Source organism: Motacilla alba, chromosome 4, assembly GCF_015832195.1.
Source record: "Motacilla alba alba isolate MOTALB_02 chromosome 4, Motacilla_alba_V1.0_pri, whole genome shotgun sequence".
In the NCBI taxonomy this organism is placed as follows: Eukaryota; Metazoa; Chordata; class Aves; order Passeriformes; family Motacillidae; genus Motacilla; species Motacilla alba.
In genome coordinates this window covers 14,064,943-14,087,727 of record NC_052019.1, presented here as the reverse complement: position 1 = coordinate 14,087,727, position 22,785 = coordinate 14,064,943, and the positions used below count along the sequence as shown (strand labels likewise).

Genomic DNA, 22,785 nt, shown 5'->3' with positions numbered 1-22,785 from the left:
AATGCCAATTGTACAACTACTCAGTGTGTCAGAAATCATAAAGGAAAAGTCCATGTTTGTCCCTTTTGCTCTTCCTTCCAAGAAATGCTGCTCAGCTGAGACCTGATGCTGATCTTGCTGAAGTGCCAAGTTAAGAGAACTTTCAGTACAATTAGGCTAAAAAATGATCTGAAGTGAAAAATAAAGAAGAACACATTTAATTTGATTCAAAGTATGGAGTGACAGAGGTGTGTGTCTTGTTTTCCATTAGAATTTAATATACTTTATGGTGTATCTGCGCTCCTTCCTTTTTTTTTTTTTTTTTCCCCAGAATGTCATTGGAAAAGCACTTAGCCTCAATAATGCAAACACATGAATACATGATCAATAAGGAACCTTCCTGATCCAGCTGAGGATTGAGTAAAACAGTGTACTTGTAATATTAGAAATTTCAGACATATATTTCATAAAGAAAACCTGAAAGAGACTGGAACAGGTATGTTTGCTATTCAGGCATTATACAAAGTTGTTCTAAAAATTCTTAGCTTGTTATGGAATCCATTAAAATGCATCTATATCTCAAAGAGATCCAGATGTTTCTGTTCAAATTGTCATACAAACAATGTCCAAAGAATTGTTGTCAGTCATACTGGAAAAATATGTCAAATAGAGGCTTGAAGAGATTTGGTACAATTGGATATCATTATTAATGACTTTTGAATAGAGAGTGTGGTTCTTAGACTTCCAGGTATAAGCAAGTTGGGATGGTTGGCATGCATTTTGGAGGAAAACATTGTAAATAAAATTTTAGAGACAAATGTTGCAAGTAGCCTGAAACAAGATTAAATTCAATGGGGAAAAGCAGAAAGCACTACAGTCAAACAGAAATAAAGCTTCAACATGTATGAAATGCCAATAACAGGAGAGCATGCAGAGGCTCTTTTAGTAAATCAGGATTCGGATGAGTCAGCAATGTCATACCGTCAAGAAAACAAACATCATACTGGGATATATAAACAGAAGTCTTGTATGCAGGACACATGAAGTAATACTTCCACTCTGCTCAGTATTCCCAGGGCCTCAACAGAAGTACTGTATCCAGTTTTTGGCACAGTACTGCAAGAAAGTGGAGAGGGGCCAAAGGAAAGCAACAAGAATAATCAGAAGTCTAGAAAAGACAACCGAGGGAAAGACTGACTGAAGAGGAGTTGTTTAGTCTGTGGGAAAGATGACAGGCTGAAGGGACACTGGCAGTTTTCAAACTCAGGGAAGGCTGATGCAAAAGAGGAGGTTATAGCCTGTTCTCTCTGGCTATATAATGTATTTTATATGTAATAAAGTAATGGTCTAAAATTCAGCTAGGGCTTGAGAAGTTTTCTTAGTAATTGCTTATATGGATAGAAAAGTTCTGAGACTCTGTAAGAAAGTGGTGGCGTCCCTAGAATTGAGATTTTTCAGTGTGCAGAAAACAAGGCTCCAGAGTGACCTTACTGTGTGAGAACCAGAGACTTCATACAAGTGTGTGCAGGGATAGAACATAGGGGAACGGCTTTAAACTGAAAGAGTGCAGGGTTACATTCGATATCAAGAAGAAATTCTTCACTGTGAGGGCGGTGAGCCCCTGGCACAGGTTGCCCAGAGAAGCTGCGGCTGCCCCATCGCCGGCAGTGTTCCAGGCCAGGCTAGACGGGGCTTTGAGCAACCCGGTCTAGAGAAAGTTAACTCAAACCGCTCAGTGACTCCATGATTTGGCCGCCATAGCTATTTATTTAGTGTCCACATGGAGTTGCCATAGCAAACCTCCGCCGCCCGCCCGCTCAGCCCCCATGGGGCGGCCCCGTCCCTCAGCGGGGGCGGCCGGGCCGGAGCCCCGCCCCCCGTTGCTTGGTTACGGCGCAGGGCGTCACTGCGGGGCTCGTGCCACAGCGGCGTGCGGCCGACTGCCGGGCTGAACCATCTCCCAACCCTGTGAGGGTGTGTCCCGAAGCAGCAGCTGAACTTATTGCTGTCGCTCCCGCCCTCAATTTTCTGCTTCCCCCCCTTTCCTCAGCGCAGTCGTTGGTTTCGCCCCGCGCGGACCATAGCGACGGAGGGCGCGCCGAAGGAAGATGGCGGCGGTGGCTGCACCGTTGTGGCCGGCTTCGTGAGCGCGGCGCTCGCGCTTCTCCCTGTCCCGTCCTCGCTCCTGCACCCGGCTCCTCCCGGCTGCTCTCAGCCTCTTCTTTCTCGCCGGGGCCGTAGAGATCATGTCGGACTCGGAGGAGGAGGAGAGTCCGGACCGCCAGCTCAAGCTGGTGGTGCTGGGGGACGGCACCACTGGCAAGGTCAGTGCCGGCCCCGCCGGCAGCTCCTCTCTCTCGCCGCGGTGCCCCGAGCCCCTTCGCGGCCTTCCCCCTCACGCTGCCCCTGGCTCTGCTGCTGAGGAGGGAGCAGCCCGCGGCGGCTTCCAGTCTGTCGCGCAGCCGCTGTCGCGATACCCGGCTGGCTTCTCCCCCTCGGCTCCAGGCCCTCCAGGCACGGGAGACGCGGGCTCTGCCCGCCGGTGGCCGCGCCGCGCCCGGCAGCCGAACCCTCTGGCGGGGCTTCCGCACCCGAGGAGGTATCGTCAACAAAAAGACGTACACGACTATAATCCAGTTTTCTTGAGCCGCGAGCAAAGGAGCGGCGAATAACGCAGTTCGTGTTGCGCTGACGGAGTTTCCCAGCGGTCCCCGTGCGCTGCCGATCGCGCTGCAGGCAGGAGTTGCTCGGCTGGAGCCGCTGGAGCAGCCCAAAGCCGTTCTCGGTGGCTGCGGTGCCCCGGGCGTGGAAGGCTGCGGTCCGGGCCGAGCACGAGGGTTCGCGGCTCCCCTCCAAAGGGACGAGCAGGGAAGGTCGCTTAGCTGGGTCCGCAGGCGCCCTTCGTTTCGTCTGTAGAGCTGCCAGTCTCCTGAGCTGGGTATAACAGTTTGCATCTAGTGGAGTTGGTGTTCCAGAGTTTGGAAAGGCACTGCTGGGTCTATTTAGTTTTCATTTGTAACTTTTATGTTTTTGGTTTTTTTTGTTCCCCTATCTGTAATCACCATAATGAGATCCTGTTTATAAAAGTTTATTTATCAATAATAATCAAACAGTAATCCAAAAAATTTCTCTTTGTAAAAGAGAAATTTTGACAAGGAGAGACCAAAGAAGGCAAAAGAAAGGCTGCTTTCTTAACCGTTTAAAATAGTCACTGATCTTAATTATGCACTTGAACACATCTATTGTCATATGTAGCCTGAGTAATTTTGTGAGATACACCTGAAAATAGTAAATTTATTGTATGATTGAAGTATACAGTTCTTTCCTCTATCATTAACTTTTGAAACTACAAGGAGAAGAAATTCTGCTTGCTTCACAGTTCATATGAAAAGTGGAAATGTTCATAGAGCTGGTTGAAATGAACTGCCTTACATTAATAGGAGTAAGCTCTACGTGAAAGTACATGTGGTTTTGTTCACTTACTTATTCAGAGCTCTATAAAGAAACAAAACATTTTTTTTTGTCTCCAGTGATTCTAAACCCAGTCTGAAGTGGTATTGTGTTCATCTGAGTCAGTAGATGGGCAATTCCAGCCAGCTGTGTGATGAGAGCATAATAAATGCACAGCATTGACAGCTGAAGTGCTGCTTCACGGGTAGCATTTCCCAGGAGTTTTCCATTCAAACTGAAGAAACCTTTCACTACTGCTGTTGAGCAGCTTGTGGCAAGACCTCTCGCAAAACATGGATTTCCAAGCATTCTTGAGTTTTGATGTATATTCCTGTTGGTTCCTACCTCTCTCACAGGAGCTGCCACTCACTGCATCTCCTGCTGACTCTGGGAATCTCACGCTTCCACAGCAGGTTCTTGGGCACGAGCAGCAGCAATACTTTGGTGGGCTGCTTTTCCTCCCGTCCCCCCTAGATGATGCTGTAATAGAGGCTCCTTCCCACCATCCCAATGGCCTGACAGCACTCACAGATTTATTGTAAGGTCTTGTAAAAATAAAGAAGCAATTGGGTCATGGAATGGAAGGATAAAATGTACCTACTACTATTTTTTACCTCAGAAGACTAAATTGTTGAGTTTCCTCTCTTTTGTTGTCTACTCGTTCCGCGTACTTGTTGAAACCTGTGTATGTCTATGTGTTTTCAACTCTAAATTGCCTGGCTCTCACATCTGGTTCACAGCTGGTCTTTGCACACATGTATACTTAGCTCTCTTTTACTGTGCAAGGTGTTGGTTTTTCTCTTCCTGTCACTCTGGGATCATGAGACAGGAGGTGTGTAGAAAATGATGGGCTATATCTGAAATGCTGTATCTTGTATTTAGTGTGAAGTGTTCACATATGTCTTCTTTTGCCCCCTCTTTTCCAAAAAAACAACAAAAAAATTGTTGTTGTGGGTCAGGTGGAAACTTTCTGTTTTCCTCACCCATTGCTTAGAAGCAGTGTGACTCAGGTTCTGTGCAGAGATTGGTAGCAGGTTAAAAACAAATCAGTGTCAGTTCAAGCTAAAGGTTATGTTTGTACTTACACTAGCTAGGAATTGCTCTATCCATGAGTCAATGGAGGCATGCTGTGCTTCTGTTAATTTGTTTTGAGATAGTTGAATTGATAATTGGACACTTAGAATTTTAAGGATGGCGATAAGCACTGCTGGAGCTAACACAAATAGAGAAGAGTAGAAGTGGAAGAAGGCATAAGAGAAGTGAGAGAGAATCCCTAAAACTCTTAGGGTAAAATAGAGATGGTAACGTAACGGTGAACTATGGAAAAGCAAAGTTGAGGGAAGCAAGACTGGTTAGTCAGAAGATAATACAGTGTGATTTTAATGAACAAACTAGGAAAATAGACAAACTAGGAAAACAATCAAAAGAGCAATCAGATGTGGGGGCAATGTGAGTTGAAAAAATCCAGCAATTATTAATAGCAGTTGGTTCTTTGATTTTGAATATAGGAAGGACATATATACACACAGCAGCCTTGTGTGTCTAGGTTTTAAATCAACCCACTCTTTCTGGGTCAAAATGATTTTCCGTTAAAATAAACCAACATTACTAGTATGGATTGAAAAAAAATGATGTTATGATCCAGATATTTCTACTCTTTTTGTGCATAGATTGGCTTAATACTGAAATACACAAGGATGCTGATTTGAGATAGAATGTTATGGTTTGCTAATGTTGAAAAAAGGTTTTGGGCCTCTGGAAGAAAATCTCAGAGCTGTTAATGGGAAAGGAGGTCCTGAAAAATAGGTGTGCTGAGGTTCTGTTTATTTGCTATCTGTTGTAGCTGGAACATCCTACCTTTTCTTTCTGGTAACAATGTATGATGAAAATGAAATAATGAATGCTCAAACTGGTATGGGATTTGCAGGAGCTAAAACATGCTGGCATAAAAAGTAGTGTCCTGCTTACTTTAGGATTTTTTAGGATAGCAGATTTTTAAGCATTGTGCCAATTCTGTATTGTCTTGTTACACTTGGGCTCACAAACTTCATAGATGGTGACAAAAATATTGTTGTCACTGTTGAGTCTTGCAAATGGAGAACTGAATGAAGTGTGCTGTGCAGATTGGCCCAGCTGTATCAAACAGATCTACATCAAATGTCAAGAAGTTATGATAATTTTCTCTTTTTCAGTGAATAAAGTTGCATCAGTAGTTGGCAGTGGGATAGAAGGACAGTTAGCTCAGACAGTTAGCTCAGACAATTATATGTTTTTATGGTAGTTAAAGCATTTCATTATTTAGCCTAGTGTTTGTTTTAGTTTTGTTTGTCCTAAAATTCTTGCCAATAAGATAGGACATGATGGAGGGATTAGTGTAGCTGTGCTTGGATAATGGCATTAATGTTCTAGAAGGGAGTGAGAGAAAGGATAGATACATGTGGTTTTTGGAAAGTAGGTTTTCAATTTTTGGCTAAAGTTCGTGTGTGAATGAAAATTAATGGCTTCAGAACTATTTGCTTGCACCTAATTTAATTTTGGGTTTAGTTTTCTTTCTTACAACTATGATACTACGCTTTGGCATTGCTTTCTCAAAACTTAATTCTATAGGACTTTACTCAAAGAGTTGTCATTGGTGGGGTTTTTCCTCCAAGTTTTTGGTTGCCCTGATGAGTAGGTATTGTCAGAGTGGCTATCATTGCTTGTTCCATTTGACTTTCAATTTAATTATTTTTTAGTTTATTTCATAGATATTGTTTGCTTTTTTTCCTGTTTACTCATTATGTAGGTCTTCAGGAACAGCATGTCAAATTCAGTTTATACTGAATTGTTGACATTGAAAAATAGAAGCAAGGAACTGTCATGCCTTTTATGTAAGGTTAAATTCCATTTTTCTTGTTTTTAACGGGGTTTTTTTAACCCCTAATCTTCAACAGAGTATTGATATTTAGAATAGGATGTTGACATTCACTTTGAAGTATTTAAGGCAGTATTTAACCTTTCAGACTGATGGATTTTTTGCTGGAAATTCTGCTATGCAAGCTGGTGGCCTGTTTGTCTTAATCCAGCTGCAAAGAAACAAAGGCCTTCATACTATCATACTGCTTTCTGACCCTGACGTTAAAGGGTGGAATTGTATGGAATGCAACCTTTCTAAAAAATGGTCACTGATTACTTATTTATTTTTACAACTACAGTTCTACTGAACTGTTATTTAACTTTCATTAATTCTTATATAGATTATATTCAACATATCCTCAGGTAAAACTGTTGAGCAAAATCTTTTCTGGCAAGCACAGCAGTGAACACTTCTGGGATTTGAAGGGAGTATTTGCATTGTAGAGGCACTTGAATATGCATTGACATAACTTCTTTGTTTATTGTTGTAAAGAAGTTTGAACTGTTGCTCTTAGCATTTTGTGGATAAATGCTTGTTTTGTGAATAAATAGAGGACCCTAGACTGGTAATCCAACACCTTCCTTGAGCTCTAACATTTATTAGCAAAAAATTTAAGAAGGAGTTAGTCAACGATTTTGTGCTATAAATTGCTTTGTATTCAAGAGCACAGTGGAGAAAAACTGTTTAAGAGGACTTTGCCATACTGTTGATTACTTGCTGCTCTTATAGGTCGGCTGTTAATTGAATGTGTGTCATTTCTTGTTACTAACAGCCCTAGAAGTCCTCAGGGAATATTGAGTGTCACAGAACGATAAGCTAATACTTACTGAGCCTTTAAAACAAGAAGGGAGTGGTTACTTATTTAATGAGGATCTAAATTATTGTGTTGGAGAATATAGAATACTATGTTATAGTCAGATTATACTTGAATCTGTACTAGTTACTTTTCCATAAAGGAAAATTTCAAGAAGACTAAATGGTGTATTCCTGCAGTTGTCTTATTCTCATCCACATCTTTAAGGTCATGACAAATTAAAGATGTCATTGTAATCTTGACATGCTAACTGTTGGGATTAAATGAATCAGTTCTACTGACACTTTCAATACTGTAGTCTGAATCTGTATTGAATTTTACTTTGCATGTGTTGTTAGTAGTACTGTCACATAGCTGAAGGAAGAAGAATCTTCTCATGATTCATTCTCTGTGGTCTTCCCCCTTTCCACAGGGATATAAATACATAAGTGTACTCACACTATTTCTAGTTTACTTGCTTTTTTCCCCCATTTGCTTTTTTATTTTTAATCCTCTTGGGGCTTGAGTTCAGTGAAGTAAATTAAAGTGTTGCCATAGGCTGACACTGACTTACTGAATTGTTTCCTAAACATGTCTTCTGATATGAAAATATCATTCATTATATATATGCCAGTGATAGGAATATAAATATGATGTAGAAAAATGAAAACAGTAAATCTTGTTTTAGTTACTTATTAGGAAATTTAATAGTTGAATAAATATTTGCCTATTCATACTAGAGTGTTAATGCTGGAGCTCTGGTGATCATGTTTTAATGCAAAAAAAGATTTTTTTTCTGTGTACATTTGGCATTAGCCTAATTTAATTCTTTGTTATAACCTTCTATTCATGGAGCTTGCCTATTCTCATATTTCAGAATTATTTGCATTATTTTGCTATTGCATTTTTGATTAAATGTGCTCTTAACAGCAATTTCTGATAACAGTTGGTGTCACTTATTTCTTCACGGCTTGATAAATGGAAAACTGGCAAGAAAAAACCGTTCTGGCCTGTTTTGAGTTTTCTCAGACATTGTAAGGGTTTTGTGAACCTCTTAATATTTTTCCATCTCTGTATAGGTAAAGAAATATTTAGATTATTTCTTTCTGTAGCTAATTTGTGTTTTTGTTTACAAATGTCTTGTCAACAAGATATTTTTGAGTTTACACTAATTAGATGTCAGTTGTATTTTATATCTTTTAATATTTAGTATTATTTTTTAACAATACAAACTTTTGAATTATTTATGATTGTACCACTATTTTTTCCTTTACTTTTTTTTGTGGGCCGCCTTTCTTTATTTCTTTCCCTTTCTACCCTCACCTCTTTTTTTTTTTTTTTTTTTTGTCTTGAATGGATACACTAAATTGCTAGTGACAGAATGTAAGTGCCTTGCTTCAGTGGTTTGCCTAGGTTAGTTGTGTATCCTTTCAGCCATATGTAGTAAAAGCTTATTATTAGGTCAACAGTGTATTGGTTTGCTTTTATAAATCCACAGAATACCAATTGAAGAAATATTTTTTCAAATTTCTGCTGAAAGGGATGATTCTATAAATGTGCATTCTTAATATGAGTTAAACTTTTTTTTCTGTGTGCAAGAAAGGACTCTTCCCATTTTAGAATTCCTGTAATCCCTGATCCTGAAACTGATGTGCAGTGGCAGGAATCTTGCCACACTTAGGAGCCCTCTGTGGGATTCTGCACAGTGCAGATCTCTATTCTCTCCCAGAAGATTGGTCTGGGATCGGGGTGTTTCTTACCAGAGGAGGACCCTTGTTTTTGAAATGAATGCTTTTTAAAAATACTGAGATCTTCAGGTACACATGGTGTCACCTAGATTTGTGTCAGTTTGAGCATACTAATGATACCTCCTTCAAATCTGCACAGTATTTTGTAATAGGACTGTTAGAGTATTTTTGAAATCATTGCAAATATGCACCTTGCTTCTTTTTGCATAAATTAGTAGCCTTTGCCACCTCCTGTTATTATGTTGAAACTGACTGGAGTGCTTGTCAATCCAAATCCATGAACACTGTTAGCATTCATTGATTTAAAAAGTGCTTAACTGTATTTCATACTTCTGGGTTAACATAAAGTTTGTTGCTGTTAAAAATGACAACTTAATTTGATACTGTTCTGTTTTAGACATCCCTAGCTACCCGTTTTGCTCAAGAAACGTTTGGAAAACAGTACAAACAAACCTTAGGACTGGACTTCTTCTTGAAAAGGATATTATTGCCAGGTAAGAGAATAAAAACTGACACTGAAAGGTTGGGTGGCAGCAGGATTCGCAGAAACAGATTCTTCAGAGTAATGTGTACTAAGTAAGTTTAGTGCAGTGGTTTTTATGGCAAAGTAAATTAGGTTGTTTGGAGAATATTTTGTCCATACTTTCTTGCCAGGTATCAGAGTTATGCATTTGCAACTTACATCTCTAGGTAAAACACTGAATTCAAATAAAAGGAATGATATCTATATTGATGAATTTTATAATCCCTGCTTTAGTGTACTCACTTCCCATGTGTGTAGTGTAACACACAACAATGAAATGGAATTTTAAACATATCAATTGAAAAAATATATGTGTTTTGAAAGAAAAATATATTTTAATGAAATACACAACTCATATTTGAGTGTGTGGGAGATGCATAATGCAGCTATGGACTCGCAGTGCTCTAATATGTGAATGCTGTTTTATGCAAGGCAGTATGAAATTGCTGGCATTTAATAGACCACTAAAATTTAGGGTCCCTTGGCACTCATAAAAATACAGTTTGAGCATTCAAGATGTTTCACTTCACGACGGCAAAGAAACTATTTAGATGCCAGTTGCAGCACACTGCATGGAAAATGCAAAGAAATAATTAAAAAAGAATAATTGCTGGTTGAGTTTGTCTCTGAAGGATTGGAGTTTAAAATACGTCTTTTCACTGATTTGTGTGTGCTCATATTCTAAGTATGCAAGTATTTTATTAAAAACATTTACTTCTGGATTCAGAAATCAGAAGTTAGAAAAAGTTAGTGTAATTATTAAAAGCTGTAGTGAGAGTTGATAAAGTTGATGCAAGTTCTGTAGTTCTATCTTCTCCTTGTGAAGGGTGAGGAGGGAAGCAAACCCAGAAAATAAGCATTTTATCTGTAACCTGAAGTTATAAGAAAATGTATACAGTTCTTGAACTTCTTTTTTAAAAACTTATATTGGAAATAATTTCTTTATTATGTTTATACATTTTCTTAAGTTAAACAGAATAATCTTTTCAGACTATCCCTGTATTCACTATTTTGGTTTGGCCATTTTGCTGTACCTTTTTAGTATCTGGTGAATGATAAAGTACCAAATGCCAGTGCTTATTTCTCCATAAAATCAACAGAATAATTTTTTTTATTGTCCTGCTCATGCCTCTGAAAATACCAGTGTGTATAATACTTAACAGCAGTACTTTCAAGTGGAATGTGTACACAAATCATGCAGTGGGCATGCTGAGAACTTGTATTTTGCAGGTTTTTTTTCCAGCTGTTAAGCATACAGAAACTATTAGTACATTACTGGGATTCTAAATATCCTTGTTGAGTAGAAAATTTGGAAAATTATCAACTGTTGCTTCATTCATGTTTGTTCATGGTTTGTATTGTGTGTGAATGTCATTCATTCATAATTTATTTTGTAATAAAATCAGAATGCTGGTAAAAATAGCACCAAAAAGTCTGTACATCTGTTTTCCTCAAAACAGTAGCTTTTGTATTCATATTCAGGAAGAAACATTTTTCTGTAGGTTGTCACTCTGGTTTTGCCTATAACTACATATGTGTTTAGGTATATATGGCTCTCTGTTTCATAGGTAAACTGGACTAGGTGTGGGGAGTGAGAGGGAGGTAACATTTCTAAATACTGGAATGGGAAGCATTACTTTAGTAAGTGGATTTTTCTAATTTCTTGATTAGTTGTGTGCTTGCAGAGCTGCTATGTTTACTTGACAGGTTAATTGATACCACTACACAGAAATTATGTGTGTATCACGAAGAAAGACTCGATTTCTCTTATTCGGTAGGAGAATTGATGAACAACTATGATTCAGTAGTTGATTTTTTTTCTTCTTCAATGTAAGCAAAGATTCCAGAAACTACAGATTTCTAGAATTGCACAGAAGTTTGCATTAGGCTTCATTGAAATGTATTATAACTTAGAAAATAAAATATTGTTTTTCTGGGTTTTTTTTTTGTTTTCTTTTAAATTATTTTTTTAAGAAAAAAGTGGCATTTGTCTCCAATTGTTTTAGTAACTAATGCAGTTTTGCAGTGAAAATAGTAAATATTTTGCATGGTAAAGCGGTACCGTTTAATACAAATCAGAAATACTTTGATAAATTTTGAATGTGCTCAGTGTTGCTAACAATGACAAATTCACTTCATGCAGTTAGTTCAAAATACTTTTTTTAAAAGTGCTAATCAGTTTCATTATATTTATTTATGCAGAATCTTGTATAGTCTGGATGCAACCATGGTGTAGGTTTTCGTGTTTAAATAGTCTATCTGTTAGAGGGTCTGCTGATAGAAACTCTTAAGAGTCATAGTTTTTGGGAGGTTGTGGGTACAGCTCAGTAAAAAAGATTCTCCTGTTAAAAGGATTTTTTTAAGGTTGTTGGTGTAAAAAGTGTAAAAACACAGACCTGTGTTTTTAGTTACATCTTGACTGTGCAGCACTGTAAGTTAGGTTAACCAGTACACCAGGGGTCCTCCTGCAGGGTCACTGCTGCAGCAGCCCAGTGGCTGCAGTCCATGCCAGAAGCAAGCTGCACACCTGCACTGGGCTGCCTCACGTGTTTCAGCTTCGTATTGTGTGCATTTTCCAGAGTAAAGAAGTGCTGGGAATTTTTTGTTCCGTAATAGTGTGTTACGTGTTATTTTGATAGGATTCTGCCATTATTTTTATTGGAGTGTTAAGACTGTTTCTAAGAACTGTCTTATTAGGCATGGTTTCTTTTTGTTTTATTGTAAGTCTCTAGTTTTTATGTTCCTGTTAAATTGAAGAAATAAAAGATTTCAAACTTTTTGCAGAAAACTTTGCCTGCTACTATCTCAGTTAATTAAATACTTGCTAGGTAAATGGCCTGCAGTTTTTCTTTTTGTCAGAATAATCCTAACATCCTTCTTTCTTTCCCAGAATCCATCTGAGCACAAAGCAAAGATTACAGAACCTAACTGAAAAAAAGGGAAAATGAAGCATTTGCACAGGAGATGATCAGTGTGAATTTCATAGTTATTGAGGTCTTAATTAAGAAGGAGCTCACCTTAAATGAACATCCCAGTCTTTTTCCCCCCGTTTCTTTTTTCTGTTGTTAATGAAGCAGAGTAAATAATTTGTAATAGGAGATTTCTTAATTGGACAGTCACAGACTATTTAATTTAACTTACTGCACTAAAATTTTTAAGGTTGTTCCATGCAGTTATCCAGATACTAAGGCCAAAATGCTGTGCATAATTATTTCCATAGGAGGAAAAATCAAGTTGAAACCTTTTAAAGTCCTTGAACACAAAATTAGGCATCTGAAAATTACTGATTTTGAAAGTGATAATATTTATAAAGGTTTTTTTTTTTCCAAAATAGCTGTCATGAATGACACAGTGACTTTCCAGCAGAATATGTAGGGGTAGAATATTGCAGCATGGTGAGCCTTTGAGCCTGCATAGTTTATTTACCCGCTGAGGATGTATAGTCTTTTCAGACTGAGGATGCAGTACTTTATCCATGCCAGATGCTTTATGGAAGACTTTCCTGCATTGTTTGCGATCATTTATGTTCTAAGCTTTAAAAATAATTAATTAATTAATACATAGTACATGAACTATCAAAACAAATAAGCTTTTTGTTGATTATAAAAGGTTGTCTTGATTGAATTGGGGTGTTTATGATGTGTTTTCTAAGCTCCATGTAGATATTTCCTTGGTATTAAATAAAACTCAGAGTAGCTTAATAGTACCGTTTCACATTCTTCTCTCTATTTTTGAGACCAAGGTAGTAGTTTTGGGAATCTGCTCCTTTAACCAGATTAAAGCAAGGTGCATTATAAAAATATATTGTGGTGCATGTAATATCACTGGGAGCATATATTCAGCTATATGGTTATAATTTGCTGTTATTTTCACCTAGTACAGCGATACATTTTCATGGAGCACATTCCCTTGTGTAACCAAGTTACAAATTTACAGCTGAGTGGATCATGTAGGGTAAAATCAGATTGTCAACTACATGAAATAGTTGAATTAAGAATATATATTTCTTAGCAAGCCAAAATAATGGGTTCATTTTCACTTGATTTATAATTGTTGTGATGTGAAATTTGTTGCATTTTTAAAATGCAGGAGTGAAATAAATAGGCAGTTGTGATTATTTGTATGTAGAATTTGCATTAGCATGTGAGTGTCATGTGAGTTGTATGTGGATTAGAAAAAATTTTGTCAGTCCTTACTCTGTTAGAGTTTGGTGCTCCCAGGTAATCAGTACATTTCTGAAAACAGTTCTTACCATGCAAAATGTGAGAAGGTATACTTTGATATGTTTGTATGTATATTGTACCTTACCTTTCTGTGTATATTTTTGGTCTGTGAGTTGCTGAGCTGTCTTGCAGAGTATGCATGATTTGTAGGATGTTAAATATTCTGCATTTACACTGATTTTTTGTTAGTTTTGTTTTTAAAAACCTGTTAACAGTTTCAACATAGCTTAAAAATGGTTTAGAGAAGAAAGGAGGGTCAGTTCTTGGTGTAGATGCTTTGAAGATGAGACTGTAATTCATGTCCAATTTAGCTTCATGCCTTAAGGTGAAGAGTGGAGGAAGTAAACATAGTTTGCATCCTCAACTTAGATGTGTGTCAGCATTTCCATTTTTTTACTCTGTCAGCTATACAATTCTGTAACTGTATACTACTATCAGCATCATGACCAAAATGAAGTTATCATGAAGATTTTCCTCGCTTCTTGATCTGTAAGGAAGATTTGGAGAGGGGGTGAGGAAGGAACACACAGTATGAAATAATGTGGATAAGTTGGCATTAATCGTGTTACCTTTCAGTTCCAAGTACCATGCTATAGAACATTCATTGTGAAGTTTTATGTTTTGTCTGTGGAATATGTTATATAATTTCTATTCAGGAGTGTTATACTTTATGCAGTTCCAGTTATTTTCTGTTAATATTAGATATGTTAATAGCTAGCTATAGTTTTACTGTATCTTAATGACTTAGCTGGACACAAAGGCCTTTTTTCCCAGATGATACAATAATTTTTGTTTCAAAATTTAGTTCCTGTTTCTTGTATACTTGTTAAAAGCAATTGTTGTTGAATATATTTGTATCTAAATTTTCCAGGTTACGCAATATCTGTATAATTTTTTTTTTCCAGGAAATCTGAATGTTACTCTTCAAGTGTGGGATGTAGGGGGACAAACAATAGGAGGCAAAATGCTGGATAAATATATTTATGGAGCTCAGGTACAGTATAAATGCTGATAATTGTATCTTATAGCAATGATATAAAATTAATTGAGACTTTGTTTGTAAAATTATACATACATACATACATACATACATTATATATAGCTTTTAGTTGATTGATTAATGAATCTCAAAAATGTTGAATGTCTGTTTAATCTAAACTTAATTCATATTAATACACTACTTTAATTTTGGTGCGTAGGTAATTTTTTAGAGCTGACATAAAAAGCAAAGCAAGTGTGTGCATTTATAGAACTGAATAACTCCCAAGAACAGATGGTTGTTTCCAGGCTTTGTGTCTTGAGTTAAGAAAAGCAATCACAATAAATAGTAAAGGCTATTTGGATATCCACATGGTAGATAGAGTGGCTGCTTTCAGAACAGCTGCCTCCTGGGGGGAAAAGGTAGAAGGAGGAAATTAAGAGCAATCCTACACTATTAAACTCATACGTGCAGCTGGGGTTATAAGAGGGCAAACAAAAGGAGACAACCAGGTAGCTAAATATTTTTGCGGAACTCCTGTCCAATGAAAATTAAGTTTATCTTCAGGTTAACTAAGAAACTTAAAGTGGATGGTAGGATTAAGAGCTAAGTATTGTAACTGCATCTTGAGTAATGAGATAATTTAGGAGGATGTATTATAAATGCCAAACTTCTTAGCATGAGTGGTCCTAAAATGTGCTCTGTTCCTTAATTTGGAGTTTGTAATGAGACCAATAGACATAACATGGGCTATTCGATAATGTTATACAACACAGGAATGGCTAATGAAAGAGATTGGGATTTATTAGTTGATTGGATAAAGAGAAACTTGTCAATGTAACATTTTGTCACTTTCAAAAAAAACTCAATGTTTTTAGCTGTTGCATCTGTTTATAGCATGTTATTTTTTTAAATGAAACCATATTTGGTAGCCTGTTACAGATCTAGCAAGCAATAGGAGAAAGTGGCTTCCTTGACAGAGGGAATTTGATTAATCACAAATTGTTGCCATATGTCCAAAGTAAATTTAATGAAGGAAATAAAAGGCTATTAGCTCTGTCTGTATTGAATTTGGTGATAAACTTAGGAGTTTTCTTACCAAAAATAGCAGGTCAAAGAGTTAATACAGTTCCGAAAAGTGCATAAACAGTTGATATCAATAAGACTAAAGTTTTTTTTGTGTCATTCAGAACACATTAACAAAAAAACCCTACGTCCAATCTCTTTGTCTTTAATCTTACTCCAGTCCTCATTTTAACCCTAATTTTTTTTAATGGACTAGTGATTTTCCTCTCCCAGTGTTGGCGTGTATTGCCAGTGTCTGTAAGAGGCTTCTTTTTATATGTAAGAGGCTTCTTATCATCCAAGTTGACTTCTAACACACTTTCCTATTAGCTTTGTAACAGTGCCTTTTAAAGATGCATAAAATTGTATTTTCATCTATTCATGAAACAACATGAATAGTTTGAAAAAGCACTGCTTTCAGCTTGTTTCTAGGCATAGGCTTATTTCATGTTTCTTTTTATAAGAAAAAGAGGAAAAAGCAAAGTGGAACAAGTAGGAGTATTTATAAAGGTAAATCTTTTTACATATGGATAAAAACTCCTGTGAATGGACAACAAAACAGCAAGAAATTAACTGGGAAGAGATAGCATGGAGTTTGTAAAGGTAAAATGTGCACAGCCAACTTGATTGTTGTCTGTGGTTAGGTGGTTAGCTGTGTGGAGAGGAGAGCAGTGGATGTAATTTATCTTCACTTTAGCAGGGCCTTTGACATAATTTCCCATAATATTCTTACAATATGTAGAGATACAGGTGGACCATAAGTTTACTGAAAATGTGAATGGACAGCTGGATTTAAAGGTCTATAGCTCAGTGTCTTACTGATGACTGATTATATAAGTTTTATTTCTTAAGGGTTGGTATTGGGGTTGTGTCTTTTACTTATTCTTTTATCAATGGAACAAAACATTGTGAGTTTTTAAATAGCACCAATTTGAGGAGGAATGGTCACTGTGCTGGAGTGTAGGGCTGCTACTGAGAGAAACTATGACCAACCGAAGGAGTGGACCCACAGAAACCTTGTGAAGTTTAGCTGATGACAGATGCCAAGTCCTGCACCTGGTACAGAATAATCTTATGCAGCTGGGAATCAGTTGGAGAGTGTGCAGTGAAGGGCCACAAAGGTGGTTAGTGGTGTGGAGCATCTCTCCTATGAGGAAAGGCTGAGAGAGCTGTGACTTTAGCCTGGAGAATAAAAAGCTAATCAATATATAAACACCATGCAGGAAGGACGCAAAGAAGTGAAAAGCAGGCTTTTTTGTGTAGTGTCTATGGACAGCACCAGAGCAGTAGGCACAAACTGACACACAGGGGATTCCTTCTGAACATCAGGAAGCATGTTTTCTGCTGTGGGGATGACTGAGAACTGGCCCAAGTTGACCAGAGAGGTTGTAGAGTCTCCATCCTCAGAGATACTCAAAAGCAGTCTGGCCGTGGTCCTGAGCAGGTGGCTTTGGGTGACACTGCTTAACAGGATCATTGAATGATCTAGAGGTCAAATGACTTCTAGAGGTCCCTTCCAACCTCAGTGAATCTGGGAAATGGCTTTGGAGGAAAAAACTCTTGGATGGATGTCTTATTGAGGTAAAAAAACAGTTGAATGGGACTTTGCAATGCATCCTTGCAACAGTAAAAGCTAATTGAGTACTGATCTATGTTAGTAAGAATGAAGTAGTCAAATCAAGGAAAGTGAATATCATGCTCTCTGACATTTTTGAGGCTACATTTGAAGTACTGTACCTTCAGTCTGGGGTTCCCCAGTGCAAGAGAGCCTTTAAAATATTGAAGTAACTTGAGTGAAGGTTGCTACAAAAAAGTGTATATGCCTATGATGTGCACTTGGTCAGCATGTGTGATGCAGCTAGGATTTTAAACATTTTGTTTATAAAGTACACAAGCTGCACGGATACAGATAAAGTAGATTATTTGGATCTGCTGCATAAATTGTGTTTGTCTGTGTATTCCTCAAATCTAAATAATTCAGATTTAAAGTTCATGTGTGGAATTGTTTGTTGCATATCTATGGCATGTGTTGTGCCTTTATCCAGTATTTGCAGATGCCCACAGCCTTGTGTAGATTTCCATCTATTTGATCGTTGTGAGATTCGGAAATCATAAGCTGCTAAATTCTTATTTTTGTGCTCAGAATTATATGTGTATGGTATGCCTACTTCTAAAATCCTATGGCCAGCTGGAGATGGAAGTTTAGAGAATCTCCAGCAACTGAAAAGATTATGGTCTATAGTTCACCTGATCTTGGTTGAAAGTTGATCAGGACATCAACAAGAGTAAATGGAGCATCCATGAAAACTTCACTGCAAAAAACTTGCCATTTAGAGGTTTCTTTCTCTCTAATGAGAGATGAATCAATTCTCTAGGATAGATCTTTTGGTTAGGTTACTATTAAGATGCCATATTTTGATTGAGATCCCCTATTTCTTGTGCCGTGTTTTAAAAAAGGAATGGCAGATTTGAGCATGAGAACTTGCATTGGTTGCAGCTGGAGAAATTGCAATTCACTTCTATCTTTAAGCAGTTGCTTACTCCCTGCACATTTTTCATTTTTTCCTCTGATATTGCTCATTTAGAACAGTGTAGTTACTGCATCCTATCTAGGTAGCTGAATTTCAGTGGTGGGGCAGAAGAACTCTGCAAGCTGTGGGGAAAAGAAGAGCCCTTTGTTCTTTATAAATAAAGGGTGTTAATAATCAACACTGACTGAAAGCTGTTTAAAACTACCACATTTATCTCAGAATTGAGAGATGCTGAGAGTAACTGTGTTGTCAGTTGCCACAGCTGTACTGATAGAGAGTAAATAATTCAATTATGGCAACTTAATCACATGTATTTGAGTGACCACATCCTCAGTATCAGCAGAGTGGTTAAGTATGTGTGGACTGTAAGCTGCTTTTGTTTGCAAAAACCTCTGTTTTCATCTGCACATTTCTGCAACAATTAAGTTGCTGTTTGCTAAATTAATATTCTGTGACTAGAAAAAATACTCTAGAATTTTGGCCTGACTTATTTTATAATATTAATGAAAATTTGAAAGTTTAGTTCCTTGATGCAAAAGTCAGTCATAGGATGAGGGTAGCTGAGGATAAATGAAGAAGAAAACATATGTTTTTAATTATTGTTTTCTCTAGCTTCCTTTTATTGTGACAGATCTTGACATAAACTTGGCATGTCTTAAATTTTGATTATCAGTACAAATATATTGCCGGTTACAACACTTCCATACTAGCACTTCAGATTTGAAATAAGGCTGCTGCTGTTTGCGTGGTAAATCTTTCAGAAGCACTCCCATAGCTTACCTGTAATTGCTGCCCCTACCCACATATCTACTTTAAATTATCTTTAAGATCTGGCATATGCTCCATCATAAATTGGCTTGTTAATAGGAGTACTGCAGACTCTACTTTCTCCAGGGAGTAGCAAATAATTTCTGCAATATTCTCAGTTTCCAGTGACCTATTTTTGAAAATGCTCTATAACTCCTAAACAAAAAGCACTCACATGTGCACTAACATAGGCAAAATGTCTCTCTTACTAGAGTGTAATTATGCAAGCAGGGACTATTCACCATGTTGCTGGAGACTAGAGAATCAATGTGCTGTTCTTGGCATGTCGTCTACCATGTGTTTCAAACCTTTTTCATGGCAGGGAAATACAGTACTTTTGTGTAAAAATGCCAGGGTTAATTTTCCTCCTTAATTCCTCACACATAATAGAGAAACAACAGTTTTTATGCTGTTTACTTGGTCTGTACTCCATATACTGTAAATTTGTGGAAAATGTGTGGTGTGGTTTTTTTTTTTTTTTGAAAGCAATTATGGGATTTCTTTGTTAAATAAAAGAAGATGATTAAAAAATTTTAGCCATGGAGTTGTGACTAGTCCTTCACTAATTATCTATATCATACTAAGTTGCTTATAGAGTGCTGTTGTGATGAAAAGCAGCAAATATTGACAAGACTAAAAAATGTTTTAGAAAAGAATGTGCTTTAGAAGCAGTGTTTGAGATCACAGAGAAAGGGACCAAAAGGAAGTTAAGTCAGGTCTAGTTGCAGACTTTGTTAAATGATTTCTTTGATGGTAAATCCACTGTAAATACCCTTTCATCCAAAGGCTACAGTTGTCTAGAGGGCATGAAGCAGAGTAGAATTTTGGTGAAGAATTGGTTAGAAGGAGTTGGCTAACCTTAAATGCTCATGCTTTCTTATTTTTTCTCCATCAAACTGAATAGTGTTGAAGATGGTTTAGATAATCTGCTCTTCTGCAAGCTGGTGAGAGCACTTGACAGCTGGTGAAAAGAAGCATTGCTGTGGGCTCTTTCCTCATTTTCAACTTCTGGTATTATGGCTGGCATTTTTTTTTAACCTTTACCATACTTATCCTTTAGATTGAGTTTCTTTTCCACTGAGCATTTAATAACATAAGTATGTCCTTCCTAGAGCAAAACTTAGATTGTGAGACAATTTAATTTGACAATTTAATGCCGAGTGCCCAGGCATTTGGATAGTTATAAAAATAGTCAGGAGAAATTAACTGAGATTAACTTAGAGATGCAAGATATTAAGGAATAAATTGCACCAAAATTGGAAGAGGGAAATGGATGTTTAATATTAGATTTGATTGGTAAAGAAGGAAAGACAGCAAGAGGAAAGTTGGGTGTCATAATTCTTAATTTCCTTTAAGAAACTGATGAAAGCTGTTCCTCAGAAATTAATAGCAACTATATAAATATAAGGCACAAAACCTCAAATTTGCCTAAGAGTTGGTAACATTGGAGGAAATGAGATAGATTGGCATTGCTGTCATAAGAAAGTAGGAGTTGGAGGGATCTCCATAGGATCTGTTGCCCTCCTTCAAAGCTGTCCCAAAAATTTTTTCAGTGTTGGTGACTGTTATAGGTGGTCTATGTCAGAGCTTTGCTATTCTTACAGTCTCCATAGGGCTTTTAGTTTTGTTTTTTTGCTTGCTTTTAGTACTCTTCTTGCTGTGAGTTAAACCTATTGCTACATGTTGTGTTGGTCACAGATTTGTAGGAAAGTTCAGGGTGGAAGGATGTCAGGATGTTGGAGTAAAACACTAAGTAGGGTCAACTGAGAGATGGAGCTAGGCTGCTCAAGGATCTATTGAGTCCTACTTGTAAACTGCTAAGGATGGAGACTGGGCAACCTCTGGTCAACCTGCTTTGTTTTCCTCATGGTGAAAAAGCTGTTCATTAGTTATGGTTTGAATTTCTCTTATTTCAGCTTATGCCCACTGAGTTTTATCCTGCTGTGCACTGCTGTGAAGACCCTGGCTCCATCTCCTTCATTGCTTATCATGGGTATGGGAAGGCTGCTTTTAGGTCTTCCCAGGGCCACTTCCTCTCCATGATGAAGAATTTGGGTTTGTTCATCTCTTCCTCATAAAATATAAGTGCTCCAGCCTCTGATCTTGCTAACCCTCTGCTGAAGTTGCTCCACTTTTCTGATCTCTTGAGGGGCCTAAAGATGTGTTCTGACTGGATGTGTTCTTTTAGATATGATCCAACAAGTACTGAGTAGAACAGTTCCCTGGACTGGTGTCTGTCCCTCTGCTAATGCAGCCCAAGATCACGTTGGCCATCCTTGCTGCCAGGGAATGTTGCTGGCTCGGATTTGGCCTGCTTTCTGACAAGACCTGCAGGTCATTTTCAGTTGCTCTCCAGCCAGTCATGTGTTGCTCTCTCAGCCTGTATTGTTCATTCCTTCCCAGCTGCAGGACTTTGCACTTGTCCTTGTTGAATGGTTCCTATTCACCCATTCCTTGAGCATGTCTACATACCCCTTTGTTATAATCCTGACCTCAGACACATTGGCTGGTCTTCCCAATTTAGTGGCTCCTGCAAACTATGTGTAAAAGCATACCTCAAGAGGACTCCTGTTATCTTCTCTTGAAACTTGTACCAGCCTTGCATCATGCCTACCATAAGTCATGCATTTGTTGAAGCAGTCAGGTTTTTTTTTCCACTTCTTTCATGTCAGTCATGGTTTCCAAACCGATTATACTGTTACTAGTTTCTTCTATTGTACCCTTTTTTGACATTCAAGTGTCCAAACATTTCACCTGGAATGTTTTATGCCAGTGTGATATTTGCAAAACAAGCTCGACATATTCAGCTGTGAGCTGTAACTCCTTGATCCTATTCTATGGAACCTGCTACAGAGCCAGATGCTTCCTATTGTGCACTTGATTATTGCTTCCTTTGAACTTGTTATGGTATTTATTGAATTGCATCTTATTATTTTTACCCTGTTTGTCATCATAAAATCTGAACTCTCCTCAAATAGTCTTGCAATCTATACTAATTTGTTATCAAATGTGAAATTATTAAGTGTACACTCTGTTTTGTGATCTAAGGCACTCCTTTTAACTATCAGTTAAAACTGGGCCCAGGCAAATGCCTGAAAAAACTTTAAAAATCTTTTCTATTGACAGTAGGTCATTGATCCAGCTATTTTTGTATGGATCATACTGTTTTTTGAGAAACAGTGTGCAGATGTAGGAGTTTTTTTGCCAGATGTGAACTCCATGAGAACAAGTGTGCCTGAAACCAATCTGACTTTACTCCTCATTTACAAGATACTGACTTTATTAGGGTGTAGTGGAAAGCAGAGGCAGAAGATTTGAGAGCTGATCTTAGAATTGTGGAGGGGACAGGGATGACATTTGGGCTGTTACTAGACTGTGCTTTATAATATTGGATATTTATGCTGAGGAATCGTCAACAGTGTCTGCTTTAAGTATTTGTCACCTGTAGCTTGGCCCAAAGCCTTGGAAATATATGAGACTCCTTTCTGAGTTCTCACCATGTCTTTAGGTTCTCTTTTGAAAGTTTAAAGCTTGCCAATTCTTCTTACTTATCTTCTACAACACTGAAGGAATGGAATCTGGCCTTTATCCCCAAAAGACAGCAGAAACAGGACAGACAGTGTGCAGAAATGTATAACTGAACTGCCTTTTCTTTTCTTTCAAAAAAGGGAACATTGAAACTACAACTAATATTTGTTAAAATAAAAGACCTTCTCCAGTGTAATTTTTATCTTCCTGTTAGTGTGAAATGCCATTTTGGTTTTATCATAAAGCATATGCAGTTTGTAATA

General features: G+C 37.6%; 1 protein-coding gene across 2 annotated transcripts in view; it reads left to right on the top strand.

Annotated features, from left to right (window-relative positions):
- Window positions 1–1,904: 1,904 nt before the first annotated feature.
- RAB28 (RAB28, member RAS oncogene family) overlaps window positions 1,905–22,785 on the top strand; it is a 63,346-nt gene continuing 42,465 nt past the window's right edge. The window contains exons 1-3 of one of the 2 annotated variants that reach the window (XM_038135616.1): window positions 1,905–2,303; window positions 9,264–9,360; window positions 14,518–14,606. In XM_038135616.1, the coding sequence (XP_037991544.1) occupies window positions 2,226–2,303; window positions 9,264–9,360; window positions 14,518–14,606 (264 nt within the window). In that variant the 5' untranslated portion in view covers window positions 1,905–2,225. The remainder of the gene's footprint in view (window positions 2,304–9,263; window positions 9,361–14,517; window positions 14,607–22,785) is intronic. The other variant, XM_038135617.1, reaches the window with a different exon arrangement.